This window comes from Calonectris borealis, chromosome 9, assembly GCF_964195595.1.
Source record: "Calonectris borealis chromosome 9, bCalBor7.hap1.2, whole genome shotgun sequence".
In the NCBI taxonomy this organism is placed as follows: Eukaryota; Metazoa; Chordata; class Aves; order Procellariiformes; family Procellariidae; genus Calonectris; species Calonectris borealis.
The window spans coordinates 12367634-12382716 of NC_134320.1; the positions used below are offsets into that span (position 1 = coordinate 12367634).

General features: G+C 41.2%; 2 protein-coding genes across 6 annotated transcripts in view; both read left to right on the forward strand.

The window, feature by feature from the left end:
• Positions 1-3314: 3314 nt before the first annotated feature.
• Positions 3315-10082, forward strand: RNF7 (ring finger protein 7). 2 transcript variants are annotated; one of them, XM_075158307.1, is made up of 3 exons: positions 3315-3552; positions 6839-6886; positions 8366-10082. In XM_075158307.1, the coding sequence occupies exons 1-3, from the start codon at positions 3375-3377 to the stop codon at positions 8482-8484; spliced, it is 345 nt and encodes a 114-aa protein (XP_075014408.1). In that variant the 5' UTR covers positions 3315-3374; the 3' UTR covers positions 8485-10082. The 2 variants fall into 2 exon arrangements, with proteins under 2 accessions (XP_075014408.1, XP_075014409.1); XM_075158308.1 differs by having other exon boundaries at positions 3336-3545.
• A 679-nt stretch (positions 10083-10761) lies between these two features.
• The window catches only part of GRK7 (G protein-coupled receptor kinase 7), a 33002-nt gene continuing 28680 nt past the window's right edge, over positions 10762-15083 (forward strand). For all 4 annotated transcript variants that reach the window (XR_012674851.1, XM_075158299.1, XM_075158300.1 and 1 more), the window contains exons 1-2: positions 10762-13697; positions 14469-14906. Coding sequence is in view for 3 of the 4 variants with exons in the window: in XM_075158299.1 (XP_075014400.1) it covers positions 12948-13697; positions 14469-14906 (1188 nt within the window). In the remaining variant the exon portion in view is untranslated. The remainder of the gene's footprint in view (positions 13698-14468; positions 14907-15083) is intronic.

Genomic DNA, 15083 nt, shown 5'->3' on the forward strand with positions numbered 1-15083 from the left:
GCCAGATTTTTGTGGCCAGGGTGCACATCATGCAAGCCACTGCCAAAGTGTATGGCTTACTCTGTTAGCAGTCTTGGGAAACATGTCAAGGTTGGCATTCCAGGAGGATTTGGTCATCCTCTCCCCTTAGTGAAGGCAGTCCAGTCCATTCAGGTGAAGCTGGATACACAGCTGGAGAAACTTGCACTGCAACTGCTTATAATACCGTCTGTATGTAGAGAACGTCCTTAATGAAGAATGTCAATTTGGCACCTGCTAGGTGTCCTGTTTAACCATAAAAAATGTTTTAAAAAACACATAAATGCACCCAAAAATTTTGCACAAAGTTTTCCTTGGCTTTAAAAGTGTATGATTACATTTGAAAAGTTTTTATTTCTATTCGCACTTTGTATTACTCTACAGCACTTGCAAAGCTGGATGGATGCACCACGTACTCCTTTTCTATGCTAGCAATAATTCATTCTGAGATTGATACATGGTCCACAGAATGACTGGGAGCTGCTTTCCTTCTCAGCAACTTGAACTCTGTTGTTGTCTGCTACACTAGGCAAGCAAAAAATAAGTTTGTTTAGAGCATCCAACCAGCGTGAGTTTTAACCATTGATTATATTCAACGTAACTGAAGGTAGGAACTGTTCCAATTTAAAGTATTAAAAGTTCTACAAATAAAGATTCTCTAGTTTTTCAACGTCAAGAAAATCTGGGCTTGATTAGGGATCACGACATTTAAGTTATCCAAAATTACTTTTTCTCTAATGAAATTTAAAATTCACATTGATTTTGTACGTATTACTTTATTGTTGTTACCATTTAAGAGCTGAATTACACGGAGATAAATTATAGTTATTTCTGTTACAAGGAAAACTACATTTCTGAATGGAATGATACTTTGAATAGTAAAAGGGGATTAAGAAATGCAGTTTCTGTCTCTGCCCTTCCCTTCCTTTAAAATACCTCATTTTTTACTCTTATTTATACCATATTCTTACACATCATTATTCCTGTGCCTTTATAATTATATGTAATCCAGCTGTGACAATCAGCAGCAACTGTTATTGAAGGAAAGTTGGTAAAAACAAAAAGTTAGTATTTTGAAACCTCAACTTGGCAGCGTTTCTGTTGAGCACAGATACTATTTGTTTAAAGTGGTAGAGAGAGAAACAATTTCTCAAGTTAGTAAGCAGTAATCCAGCCTGGTTTTTAAAGTTTAGCACCACAATCTGATATAGAACCAGAACTGGACCGGTACTAGTACAGAACAGTGAAGGTAAGTACTCCAGTTGGTATGACTTTCCTGATACTGTGTTAGTGAATAGAGAATCAACTGATTTTTCTACAGTACAGTGGGAACTGACTTATATTTAAGATCTTGCGTCAACCAGCAATGTAAGCATGATTGTCTGGAGTCATTTGGCTTTGCAAACTGATGCTCAAAGTTGAGCCCAACCACCAAAACCAATGTGGACATACTGAGATTTCAGTGTGGTCAGAGACTTGATAAATTGCAATGAACTAATCAGAAATTAAAGGGGGGGAGAGGGGTGCGTGTGTGTGCCTGCACACGCAAGCATCAGATCCAGGGCTAGAGAAGACTTTTGCCTTTAGTTTTTCGCTTTGTGGATAAGCTAAGGTGAACCAGTGTGGTCCATGCGCATCTGTAATATCTGGTTGATCCTTCCTGTTCAAGGTGTATGATGGGGTATGTTATTGTTTTAGGGTATACCTCCGTAGAAATGGCCTAGACTACATGCAAAAGTGTGTGCTGTATATGTATCTAAAGCTGCCAAGAAAATGATTTGTGTTGGGCACAACCAGGTACTACGAATGTAGTTGATCTATTTGGCAATGTGATAGGAGAACTTTTGTGCAGATGAAATACTGGTAAGTCTTGAGAAAAGAAAAAGAAACTGTTTCTAACTGTTTCTAACTTTAACTCTTACAACTTCCATTAATTTCTTTGTCCTAACTTTACATAGAACATGGTATCTTTTAAACTTTAAGTCGTATGTGAATATCAACATTATTTAACAAACTTACCTTGAATAGGCTTAAAGAGACAGGGCACTATATTGGAAAAGTCAAGTTTGTATACTTGTATTTGGGTAAAGATTAGAAAAGAAATCCAAGTTTCTTTTATCTTTTAAAATAATGATGTATATTGTTTAGCTTTTCTTACCCACACTTTGAAGCTCCAATTTTTTAAGATGTATGTAGTTGTATATGTCAATATTTTATTTTTGAATGTCATCAGCCCCTTCAAAATTCCGTTAGCTTTTTAGTTCACTAGTGCTTCACAACTCTTACCTATGTTCTGCTGATTTTTTTTTTTGTCCTCTCACAAATTCCAGCTGATAAATTACGAAGTAAATTCAGACTATCCTACTCTGATATTACAAAGTACCCATATTTAATTGAGCACTTACATGAAGGATTACTGCTGTCTAATAAGACTTAGCTTTAGAGACTGTAGACTTTGAGAACTTTGAACGTAAGATATTTGTGGTATTTTCACCAGAGGAATTTTCCTAATGTGTATATAATGAAATATTTCTATTTTTCATTGTTCCTATAATACAGAAATTGAATGTTAAGGAATGTTGCAATTTCACATCAGTGAATAATGCTGTGGGCTGATGGGGCTGGGAGAGTACGTGGCGGTTTCGGGAAGCGTTTGGGCTGGTGGTGTAGGCTACCTTGCCTAGTCAGCCTCCCGCTGCTGGATCATCCCACAGTTGTCATCCTCAGGGCGCCGCCAAGAAAACTGTCCACATGCACATCACGAACACGGGACCACCGCTTCCCGAGGCGTCGGCGGAGCAGCAGGGGCTGGCTCCCCAGCTTGGCTCCCTGCTCTCTGCCCTGTGTTGGCAGACACGCGTCCTCGCAACGAATTTTGAATTGTATCGCTTTGCTGAAACGGTAAGGCACAAAAAAGAGTAGAGCAGGAAGCCGTGACTGGACAGCCATCACCCTTTTCTTCAGTGCACCCGCCCCACACGTGTCCCGTGGCAGTCTGGGTCTCGCCCCGCAGCAAACTGATGAACAGGCGACTCTGGGGGCTGATCGCCGCTTTTAACTACATTTTTTTTCAGCTTCCTTGCTGCGGAGCCCGGCTCCAACAGGCCACCGCGGCCCCCTCTCCCTCACCGCGACGGGGATCGAGGCCTGTTGTGGAGCGCCCGCGCCCACCGCGGCTGCCCTGCCTGAGCGCGACCGTTAGCGCCGGCAGCGCGGCCTTCGCGCAGGACAACGCCGGCGGGCCCGCCGCTCCCGGCAGGGCCGGGCCGGGCCGCGCCTGCTGCCGGCGCGGGGTGGCGCTGCAGCCCCGCGCTGCCGCCCACCAGGCTCCGCCGCCGCGTCCCCGCCCCTCCGCCATGGCCGATGTGGAGGACGGGGACGAGCCGGGCGCCCCCCACTCGCACCCGGGCTCTGCGGGCTCCAAGGCGGGCGCCCCCGACAAGATGTTCTCGCTGAAGAAGTGGAACGCGGTGGCCATGTGGAGCTGGGACGTGGAGTGCGACACCTGCGCCATTTGCCGGGTGCAGGTCATGGGTAAGCGCCGGCCGGCAGGCCCCGGCCGCCATGGCCGCCGCCTCCGCTGCGGGGCCAGAGGGGTGCCCCGCCGCCGTGCCCTCCTCCCCTCGCACGGCGGGCGGAGGAGAGAGACGCGGTTTCCGGCAGAAGGGGGGGGCTGCCGCCGCCGCGCCTCCTCTTCCTCTTCCGCGCCTTCTCCTAAAGAAGAGGAGGGCCTGCGGCCCTCGGTGTCCCTGCGGCAGCCACCCCGAGGGGGCTGGGCCAGAGCGCTCGAGGGTGCCGGGCGGGAGGGCAGGCCCGTGCGGTCACGCCGGGCTGCACGCGCCGGTGGGGGAGCGTCTCCCCCGGCCCCGCCAGGCCCCGCTGCCCTGGCCGGCCTTGGGCAGCCCGCCCCTGCGGGGGGGCCGGAGCGCCTGCGGGGCTTCTGCCCCGCTCCTGTCAGCGTGGGGAGGGGCGCGCGTCAGGCGGGCCGAGCTTGTGCCGGGGCCCGGAGGCGGGCTGCTCTCCTGCCGTCCCCGTCCTTTGCAGAGGCGCCTTCTTCGTGGAGTCTGTTGGCAAACTCTGCAAGCAGCGAGCTGTAGCCGAGCTGACCAAAGTGCTAGATGTGTCACGCTGCTGGTGGTGGTTTTTTTTTTTTGAAGAAGCAGTTGTGGATATAAATTCATTTTCCAAATCTGTTAATCCAGAGTCTCTAACACTTCTCCCCAAGCCTTCTAATTGCTAGTGCAGTTTAACACACGTGAGTGTACCGAAAAATCTAGAGAAAAGTAAGTGGGCTACTAAGAGGGTTTTGAAATGTGGAGAAGCTCTTTGAGAGCAGCCTCATCGTTGTCTGGCGTTACTACTGTTTTCTGACATCTTTTACAAATACGATATTTATCTTAGATCTTTGAAAATTCTTTAAATTCTTCCTCTACTGTATGTCTATATCCAATTTTTACTATTGTGTTGAGTCATCCTATGCGTAAGTGTCCTCTCAGTTGGGCCTGGTACAGTCTGGCAGGACAAATGACCCAAGATTCCCTCCAGAGCACCTTGCTTTTGTAGGTCCAGAACCATGATACTGCAGGTTTTGGCGTAACAGAAATGAGACAAAATAGGCAATGCTGTCATTTCTCATACATGTTTTTTACTGAGAATGTTCTGTGGAACAGAAAAGGCAAAAAGGTGTACTAGGGGAAAAAAGATGCAGCCCAGATTGAAGTGGTGGGAGAGTCACCTTTTGCATAAGCATGTGTTGAAGACTGTCTGCTTTTATATGGTGAACAGAGACCACCCTGGAAATATGAAATTGGCTTCATCTGCCGTGTAAGCCATAATTTTAAGAAGGTATTTCCCTGTTCTAGCTAGTCTGTTACAGGGCACTATAAAAAAGTCTTAAATGAATGAAATCTTACCCAGAGCTTTTATTAAAGTTAAAAAAAAAAAGTTCAGTTATAATTTTTCGTAACTAGACCAAGAGAGTGCTTTTCATCTGAAACTAGCAGAAAAATCTGGTAACCATTTTTTTGAGAACAGACGGCATTGTTAGAACGTGAAACTTAATCATTACCGACTTCAGTGTAGCAATTGCATGTTGACCCTGCCAGACCCGGTCTGGCTCCTGTAGAGCCACTGCGTCTGCAGTAACCTTAGGTTGGAGGCAGTGCCAGACTTAAAGCTGGCACTTGTTGAAAGTTTGTTTGATTTTTGCAAGGGAGGGAAGTGTTAGCTGGCTTAATTTTCTACTCATTTAACTCCTTGAACCAACGTGGTCTTCAAGGATTGCAGAAGCACAAGGGAAAGAAGCAAAAATGCAGGTGTTAGCTGGGAAGGGCACGATTGCAGGAGTCCTGGATTAGATTTGCTTAACCTTTCAGATTGACACCTTTAGGATTATGATGCAGGAGTGAGGACAGTTTACCTTGGTATGGTCGCAGTGATTTCTGTCCTCAGCTCTCTGTGCTGCTTCTCTTGTCTCAAATTGCAAATCTAGGGCTAGGATAGGAAAGCTGCTTTTATAGTGACTCCTAGCCTGCCACAGCTTACTGCCCTGCATATCGGGGTGACCCCAGATCAGTTTGCTTTGATGTACCATGATACAAGTTGAAGCAGTTTGGCTGAATCTTCCCCGCAGCTTGGCCCTTAAATGCTGTGGAAGTAAAAGTTATAGGAACAGACAAGAGGAAACTTTATTTACTGCCTTACTTTTATCTCAGTGAGGAAAGGGCAACTGTTTCAGAGTTTGGGTCCTCTGTGTTCTTTATTACCTGAGAAAATAAGGAATGTGTGGGCAGATGAATCTAAAATAGAAGTACCGGTCATATCTGGCAGAGAAAGCAAAAATACTCAAATCTAAATTCCTGTAGCAATTATGTTTCTGTCTTTTAGGAAAATATAGTCCAACTAGTGACATGTAGGCCAGATCCAACCTGCAGGACACTTTTTTTTAAACTATTACCTTTTCTTTGGAGATGACTATGTGTTTGCTCCCATAATTGTTGAACACTTTCTGTTATGCATGGTATGTGCACATATGTCTGTGGCAGCCGATGTTGGGGCAAAGGAGAACCAAAGGCATTTTTCCACTGTATGTGTGTGGCACAGTACTAAGCCTGAAAGTTGTCATTTCTGTATCTTACTGAGTCCTGAACCTGCCATCCAGTCCTATAGCCACAGACTGGAGTGCATAAAGATGATACATATTTTTAATTAGATATTGTTCCATGTTTATCTATTCATTTATATTATCAAATTGACCAATAAGTTTGCATGTGTATGTGACTCTTGTGAAAATTACAGGCAGGTACTTATTAAGGAAAACTACTTTATAAAAAGTGTAGGAGGTGGGGGTTGTGGTGAGAGATGTACAGCCTAAAAAAATCAAAATTGTGAATGATTTCCTTAAAAGGAGATGCTGACATCTGAAAAACAAAGTCCTGTAATTAGGGTTTGGCTTTGTGCTTGCTCTGGTCTTAATATGCCTGAGTGCCTTGGCACAAATCGGCTGGTTGTTATATCTACAAAATGGAGAAGGCTTTTTTTCAGCAGAAGTTATGAAAATACCAAAGCAATGGAAAATAAACAAAACTTGTTGGACAGTTTATAGTCCTTCTGATCTCTTTCAGATACATATTTCATTGTCATGCACACTGTTTTAAAATTTAGGGGGGGTTATTTAATGTTAAAGGGCTGAACTAGAGATCAAAACTTGGGATTTCTACCTTTTTAAATTGGTTTTAGAGTTCATACTTTCCTCTGACAAACCTATTCTTAAGATGGAATCCTGAGAATCACATTGAGTCTTGTTCTTGTTTACTTTTAGATGCCTGTCTTAGATGTCAAGCTGAAAACAAACAAGAAGATTGTGTTGGTATGTAATGATTTCATTCGCTTGTTTTTCAATTGAAGCTTCTCTCAGTAGGGTGCATTTTAAAGTTTGAAGGGAATACTGATTTTATTAATGCTCAAAAGTAAACTGGTGTTTTGTTCTACATTGTGTCATCTTTTTACGTTAGTAATACTTTGTGCTTTATTTTTGAGCACTAATAAAATTAGTTTTCACTTCAGACATGCTGTAGAACAAAACAGCTTCAAATTTGCAGTCAACACATAGGCAACTGAGAGGTTTAAGTTTCTCTCACCCTGAGCATAATTGAGGATATGATAATGTACACTTTTGAAGTGGGTAGGAAAAGGCTACTTTTTTTCTTTCTGAGATGCACGCCAGAAGACACAATGAAAATACCAATAAAAATCCTCTGTTCAGAAATAAATGCGTCTGGGTTAGAAAGCGGTGTTTTTCCCAGTCTTGATTCAGACTTAGTGGAGGCAATTGCTTGTTTGTTCACTTTTCATTTGAAAAAGTGGAATCACTTGTGTTTGCTATAATGCTGTTTAAGCATAAACATACTTTCAATTGCATACCAATGTATGCAAAAGCAAATCTTAACTTAATTCCAATATATTTAAATCAGAAATAGTGAAAATTGTCTCAAGGAGTTTGTTTTAAACCTTTAAGTCAACCAGTGGTAAACCTTTCCATGCCCTTGTTCTTTCTGTTTTGAAGTATATTGTCTCAAACTTAATCTGCTGTTGTTTTTGATGATTGTTTTAATGAGAACAGGAATTTCCTGTTCCACATATCTTAATTGGCTTCCTAAGTGTCTTATTTAAGATAGTCAGAGAGAAAAAAAAGCGTAATTTACAACACTCCTTTGATTGGTACCTTTGTATTCCAATACGGAAAATGTGAACTAATAAGGGAAAGAAGCAGAGTAACTAATACTATTCAGGAGTAGATGGACAATAGATAACCGTTTTTGTTGTGTTGAAAGAATTGTAGCCTGTGAATAACTTCTCATCTAAGATCCCGTTTTGAGGCTATGTACTGTGTCAGATGTGCCTCCTTGATATCATACGTTTAGGTTTAAACACTGCATGTCAGATGAGAATTTGGTGATCTGCTCTTGTGTGATAGCCAGTCAGTAGTGCATTGGCTATATTTTGGTACTGGGGAAGATAAAGTGAAGAACTTAGTTGCGCTTATTTCCTGGACAGAACTGATAAATGCGTTTATACATTCACAAAACTGTGTCACTTTATACAAGAATGTGAGAATATATGCATTTCTTTTTTCATAATTGGAAATAAGTAAAAGGATTGGTGACAGAACTGACTATCATCAGAATGACCATAATAATCCAATCTCAGTGGATAAATCAGTGATAACCCATTTTGTCTCTAAAGCTTGCAGTGGTTATAAACATCTGAGAATGATAGCTTGGACCTTGCTGTAGGTGTTGATTGGACAGCTGAGTGTGACTGGAACATGTTCTTTCTTCTCTTTCAGTGGTTTGGGGAGAATGCAATCATTCCTTCCACAATTGCTGCATGTCCTTGTGGGTGAAACAGAATAATCGATGTCCCCTCTGCCAGCAGGACTGGGTAGTCCAGAGAATAGGCAAATAAAAAAACTGGAAGTTTTTTTTCTGTTGAACTTGTTGAAATAGTGTATGTCTTATGCCATGTGCTCATACAAAAGAATGGAACATGTCAATCATGGCGTGATTTTTTTTAGTTTATCTGCTACAAGATCAGTGTGGTTTTGTTGTATGCTCTTTGCTGTACGAGGAGGCAATGGTCAGTCTTACTGCAGATATTTCCACAATTGAAAAAAGAGACACTACATTAACAAATGTATCTGTTACGATTTGCGTTTTACCTGTATCAGAGCACAGTGGTGGTGCAGATTATAGTCTAAATACAATTTATTTAATGTTTTTGCATAGATAAATGAATTAATTTGGAAGGACGACCTTACCTGTAAGTCTGATACGCTGCATAGTTTACTGTCAGGATAAAGAGTTTGTTTTCTAAGTAATATTGTATACAAAACCACAGTTGGTGAGTTTTTTAAAGGATTCTGTTTTTTAATCTAAAATGAATAGTGTGTAAAGCATTTGCTATGTGCTTTTTCCATCACACTATAGTAAACATTTCTAATTTAGGTTTTCTTTATAACTTTAGAAAATTTTGTTTTGTTGTATCTCTAAGTCTGTTGCTGTATTATATTCTATACATGATTTCTACAACCATAGTATTAAAATTTAACCACATTAATAATTCTTTTATTTATATTTCTGTTAAAGATCATGGAGACATGTATTTTTAATCCAGAGACTTTTGGTGAAAAGACATGTATTTGATATCAGTTAACTAGGGGTGTAAACAATCTCGCTGGTTAGCTGACTAACATAGAAAGCAAACAAAACTGATAACTTAAATATCCCAAGGAAAGCAGGTACTAACTAAATCTAGAGAAAAATGTTAAATTGTGGTTTCCTAAAAATTCAGTTAATAGAAATTTCTTCATCATAATTTTATGGGTTACAATGTTTTGGAAGTGGGAGGAAGCATTGTTTCATTTTTGTGGAAATCCTCAGTATATCCTCTTTTTTATATGAATCGTGATTTTTTTTTTTTCTTCTTACAAATATTTAAGTGCTTGCCTCTGACTTTGTCTTTTCCCTAAATATCCGAAGTAATTGCTATTAATCTGAACATATGCTGTGAGGTTTTTTTTAATATATGTAATAGAGAGGTTGAATTACTGCTTTAAGTCTGTAACAAATTCAGGCTTAATAAAATTGTTAATAAACCTGGGTGGAATGGAAGCAATATTATATGCATATCATTGTTTACTTCAGAATTATCATCTTAAATGTTTAAGATTAATGCATTTCCCAGCAGATATATTTCTATCTAGTTCTGTTTATTTTAAGTATATTTAAAGCGGTTTATCTTCACTGTATAAAGTAGTTTCAATGACAATCTTCGTATCGTCAAGCATACATGCAGTTTACTGTGTTTAATACTTGTAATCTTGTTTTTAAAATGTTTTGAATTTTTTAAATCTAGCTTTTGTCTCATTACACACTGAGATCAAAAAAATCCTCTGTCACTGTTACGGTATATCACATCGGTTGTTATTATCCCACATGATGTCTGTCTTAAAATTGAAAACAAATATAAAATAGGTTAACAGTAGTAATGAAGTGCCTATAGCATTTACATTGTTGTGGAGTATTTCTGTTTGTGTAAAAGGATTCTTCCTACAATGTTTGCAAAAGAAAATCTAGCTGGATGTAGAAATAATTTTTAGTTGTCAAAGTTAAACTATATCTTATCCATCACCTCTTTTCTCTGCCAGAATTTGGTCCCAGGCTCCATCCTCTAACCTTTATTAATTCTATCTTGTCCCATCAGAGGAATTCTTTCTTCATTTTGCTTTGGTTTATAGGTAAATATGGGAAGTACCAAAGTAACTTTCACCCTGCTTTCAGTTCACGTCACGTGCATGACAAGCGTAGCTGAGAATTATAATTGTAGAAGAGTTTTCCAAAGTATTGGCTCAAACAGGTGTAAACACAAATGAGGTATTAGAAAGGTTAATGTTGACATCAAAGCAGCTAATATTTGTGTATATCTATTTGTGTATTAAAAGTATCTTGTTCACCAGTAATTCACGTAGAATATAAGGTAATGAATTTTAAGTCCTACATATTTCCTCTGTGATTTAGAGAAGATTAGCTTAAGCCCCAGTCTTTCTATGAGCTTTGCACCAGAGAAATTTTCTTCTGTTCCAAATCATACCCTGATATTCCATTAGCGTAGTTCTTAATAAGTACCCATTTTTAGTCCTGAATTTGTTCACCTCTTGTACATGCAAAATAAATCAATTTTGCTTCCACCCAAACATACTGTTTTATGAGTAGGTAACATTAACTTAAACAGCCATTATCGACTAATAGATTAATGCTGATCTACTTTTCTCCACTGTTTAGTAAATGTTGGGCAGATTTGGATAATTCAGCAAATCTAGCTAGAGTATTCTCTCAAAAGTGACTGGAGTAATGAATATGTGTCCAAAGATCATATTGTTTCACTTTGCTTTTTATGAAGGTATGTTCTTTTAGAGAAAGCTTATGTTCCGAGAAATCAGAAGAGATTCTAGTTAACAGAGCAGAATGATTTTTGGAGCTGTGAATGTGTCTTTTCTTATGCAGATACCATAAACATTAGGTATTTTCTTGATTTGCTTAGACATGAATATATCAATAGCTGGTGTAAGCTTGAGTTCACAAAGGTCCCCAACTACCGGCCATTCGTACTGCTACTGTTTGAGCTGTGGTGGCAGTCTTGCTAAACGTAAAAAAGACCCTGCTGAATTTTAGGACCTGAAATTAAAGCTTTTATTACCTCTTCCTTGCCTTTCTGTACCCAGAATATTATAGGATTATGTTGCTGTGGGCACCATTTTCAGGAAAGCCACCAGCAGAATTCCACATTTCTTTCTTGGACTTTTTTCAGTTTTGCTTACTCTGCTGGCTGCATTATTTAGCCCTTTATGTAACCTTCTCCTGCCCCGTGCTTGCATTCACCTGGCAGAATTAGCAATTGCTGCACAAGCGAAACTTTCAAATACTATGCTTTAGAGTACACCGTGTTCTCGTGCACTCATAGCAGTTTGTGATGGATGGCCCTCTCAATCACAGCTAGAAAAACAATCACATCTCTAACGTGATTTTGTAGAGTAGCAGCATGAGTTATATATCAAATGTATTCAACGCGGACAGGATTAAGCATGTAAAAACAAAATACTGCATAGTAGTAGAGTGACAAAAAGCAGCCAAGAAGGACTCAGCACTTACTGTGGGGAGTCTGAGAGGTGCCTGTTGTTACTCCTAATGTTTAGCGTTTATGATTCAGCTCTTCAGCTTGCTCCAAGAGTAAAGAAAGAGAAAAGGAAACTTGACCTTGACCTCAAGAGTACAGCTTGACTCCATTGCTACGAAGAATCATGGAACTGCTTTTCCTATTCCCGTAATACCATCCTTAAAGAAAGTTTTAGCAGCCAAATCACATGACCCCACAGCAGAAGGCGGCTTAGCCTAGCAAGTGCCACACATGATTTTTATTCTTTTGGGAAAAAAATGGGGCACAGCGTACCTGGTGCCTACCAGGCAGTGAGTGAAGTCAGGTGGAATTTGCCTTCACTTCATTATAATCAGCTTTGTCCCTTTGTTGATGCCACCTCAGCCATACGCTGTTGCCACCTTCTCATCCTGCCACTTACTGTCATAAAGCTCAGCAGGGAAAATAAACTGAGGCCACATAACATATGGAAGTGTCTTGGCAACATTTAACTGGTCATTTGAAGTGTTCTTCCTTTTTCTGTGGGTAGGAGATGAAGTCAGAACTATTATGTTGTTTGGTATATAGGGATCATTATTTTTAGGCCAGCAGCAGGTCTTAGCCTCTGCATGTAATCTGCTTAGGCAGAGCCACATGAGGCATCAAGGTTTGCATGAAGTGTCTGTGGAGCTCAGAGTCATTGATGTTGAGCATAACTTGAGTTTTGGAAGTATGGATGCTCAAAGCACTGAACTGTGTGATAATTTAAAGCTCAATGACTCACGTTTGTCTGTGTCAACTTCTGTTTCAGGCATGGCAGATTTTTGATAAAAGCTTTTTATAAAACCAGATCCCAACTTGTGTAATCTTAGTACATTGGTGTTCTCTGTGTCGAGCGAGGGAGATACGAGGCTGTCCTATTAACTGTGGCCAGAGTGCCGCTGAGTTTGGAGTGTGCATGTATTGCAGACAGGAATCTCTGCATGTTCTCAGCAGCCAGGGACAGTGCATGTAGAGGGAATCTTGGTACATTTAAAGGTTATCAGGGCCCGTTCTGAAAAACACTAGCTGAACTGTGTGCGTTTGGTGCTGCCAGTGAGAAGGTTTGCCTAGGATGTCATCCTTCAGCTATACATAGCAAACTCAAAGCTCCTTACAGAGAAACCTCTTACCAGTCACTTTCCACAAATGGTGCATATACCTAAAGATACTTAGTGAAAATCCTTCAGAGGTATTTAATGCAAAAGCAGTTAGTCTCACTGGTGTTTTTCAGAAGCCCCCACACATCACGAGCAGGGAGAAGTGCAGGGCAGCTACAGCACAGCACTTGGGCCCGTTACTCGTTTTGTCTCAACCAGGCTCTGCCACCCCAAGAGCTTGTCAAGATGTGTGACATGGGGGGGCTTGACAACCTGATTGCCAACACAGCCTATCTGCAGGCAAGGAAGAGTGGTGATGGAGACACCAAGGAGATGCAGAAAAGACGTAAGAGCCTCTCACTGCCCAGGATTGATCAATGCAGTGAGGTTAGACAGTCCATTGTTGCTGATTATGACAGCATCTGTGAGCAGCAGCCCATTGGCAAGAAAATCTTCAGAGACTTCTTGGAGACAGTGTCAGAATATTTGGTAGCTAGGGACTTCCTGGATGAGGTGTCAAACTGGGAGTTGGCAGAGGACAATGTCAAGAGCAGTACCATGGAGAATATGATCACCAATTTTCTTAAGGCAGGCTCCAAAAACTATCTGGCTTTCATGAGCTCTGACTTGGCCAGCAAATGCCAGGCAGCTACTGCGAAAGACTATGAGAACATCATGCAGCTGGCCAAGGAGGAAACCAAACTCTTCCTTAAAGGCAAGCCCTTCCAGGACTTCCAAACCAGCCCCTTCTATGACAAATTCCTCCAATGGAAAGTTTTTGAGAAGCAGCCGGTAACTGAGAAATACTTCTATGAGTTCCGAGTGCTGGGCAAAGGTGGCTTCGGAGAGGTAAGAGCTGTAGTTTTAAGGATGTGGGTCATCCCCTTTCAAGACCAGCAGGTGGGTTTGCAAAGGGAAACTTGGCAATGGATTAAGAAATTGTCTAAGGTTTTGCAAAACTTCCTCCTTCAGGTTGTCCATTTCCCAGAAATTAGTCTGTGTTTGTTATCTGTACTGTGATACAGGCTCCAGATGCCTGTTAGTCAAGAGCTACTCTAAAATTTTTATATTCTGTATCTATGCTAGTAAAAAAGCAGGCTTCTTTACAAAAGCTTGCATGACTGTCCGTATAGTTAATTATTAGTCTGCTCCTTGGCACCGTTTTAGCCTGTGCTAGCTCACACACTCCCAGATAATTCCTAGGTGTAGTTTAGGGAATAGCACAGATCAGGATCTGTTCCCAAGACAGAGCATGAATAAGGCTACCTTTTTTTGAGATGGAAGAGAGTTTAGCTATACAGATGCAAGCTGTATATGCCACTTACTCTCATAGTCAGAGAATGGGTCCTTGTTCATTTTATTTGCTAATGCATGTCTACTAATGGTGTCCTCAAGAACTTTGCATAAGGTCCGCCATATACTGGTCTGGAACAGAACAGATTGTATGCTTGGTTTTTTCCTTATTTTCTCTGCTAATATGCTCTGCCACAGAAGTTAGCATCAGCAGCTACTAATAGGCATCTGTTATTCCCCAGTTCCTGCCTATTATTGCCCTTGATACTCCAGTCTGTATGTGTAAAATTCCTTCATTACCTTTCCTCATGCATCTTGCTTCCCTAGGTTTGTGCCATCCAGGTGAAAAATACTGGCAAGATGTATGCCTGCAAGAAGCTGGATAAGAAAAGGTTGAAAAAGAAAAGTGGAGAGAAGATGGCACTACTGGAGAAAGAGATCCTGGAGAAGGTCAACAGCCCTTTCATAGTTACACTAGCTTATGCCTATGAGAGCAAAAGCCATCTGTGTCTTGTCATGAGCCTCATGAATGGAGGGGATCTGAAGTATCACATCTATAATGTGGGAGAAAGGGGTTTGGAAATGAACAGGGTCATCTATTACTCAGCTCAGATCACCTGTGGGATTCTGCATCTCCATTCCATCAAGATTGTGTACCGGGACATGAAACCAGAAAATGTCCTCCTGGATGATAACGGTAATTGCAGACTGTCTGATCTTGGATTGGCAGTGCAAGTCAAAGAGGGAAAAAGCATCACTCAGAGGGTGAGTACAAATTCATTGAACATGGGCAGTGGGAAGGGAAGCTGTTCTATTTCTAGTGCATTATGAGTCCAAGACTTAATTCCCTGGGATTTTTCTTTGTTAAAGACCTTACGTGGTCATTTCATTCTAAGAGACAGGTGGTAAGAAGATTTGGTTAATTAACTCTCTTAGATGCTA

Excerpts from the sequence above, each read along its gene's own strand:
- RNF7 (XM_075158307.1), top strand. The coding sequence starts at position 3,375 with ATGGCCGATGTGGAGGACGGGGACGAGCCGGGCGCCCCCCACTCGCAC. Across the intron at positions 3,553-6,838 it reads TTGCCGGGTGCAGGTCATGG|ATGCCTGTCTTAGATGTCAA; the intron begins GTAAGCGCCGGC and ends GTTTACTTTTAG. Across the intron at positions 6,887-8,365 it reads CAAACAAGAAGATTGTGTTG|TGGTTTGGGGAGAATGCAAT; the intron begins GTATGTAATGAT and ends CTTCTCTTTCAG.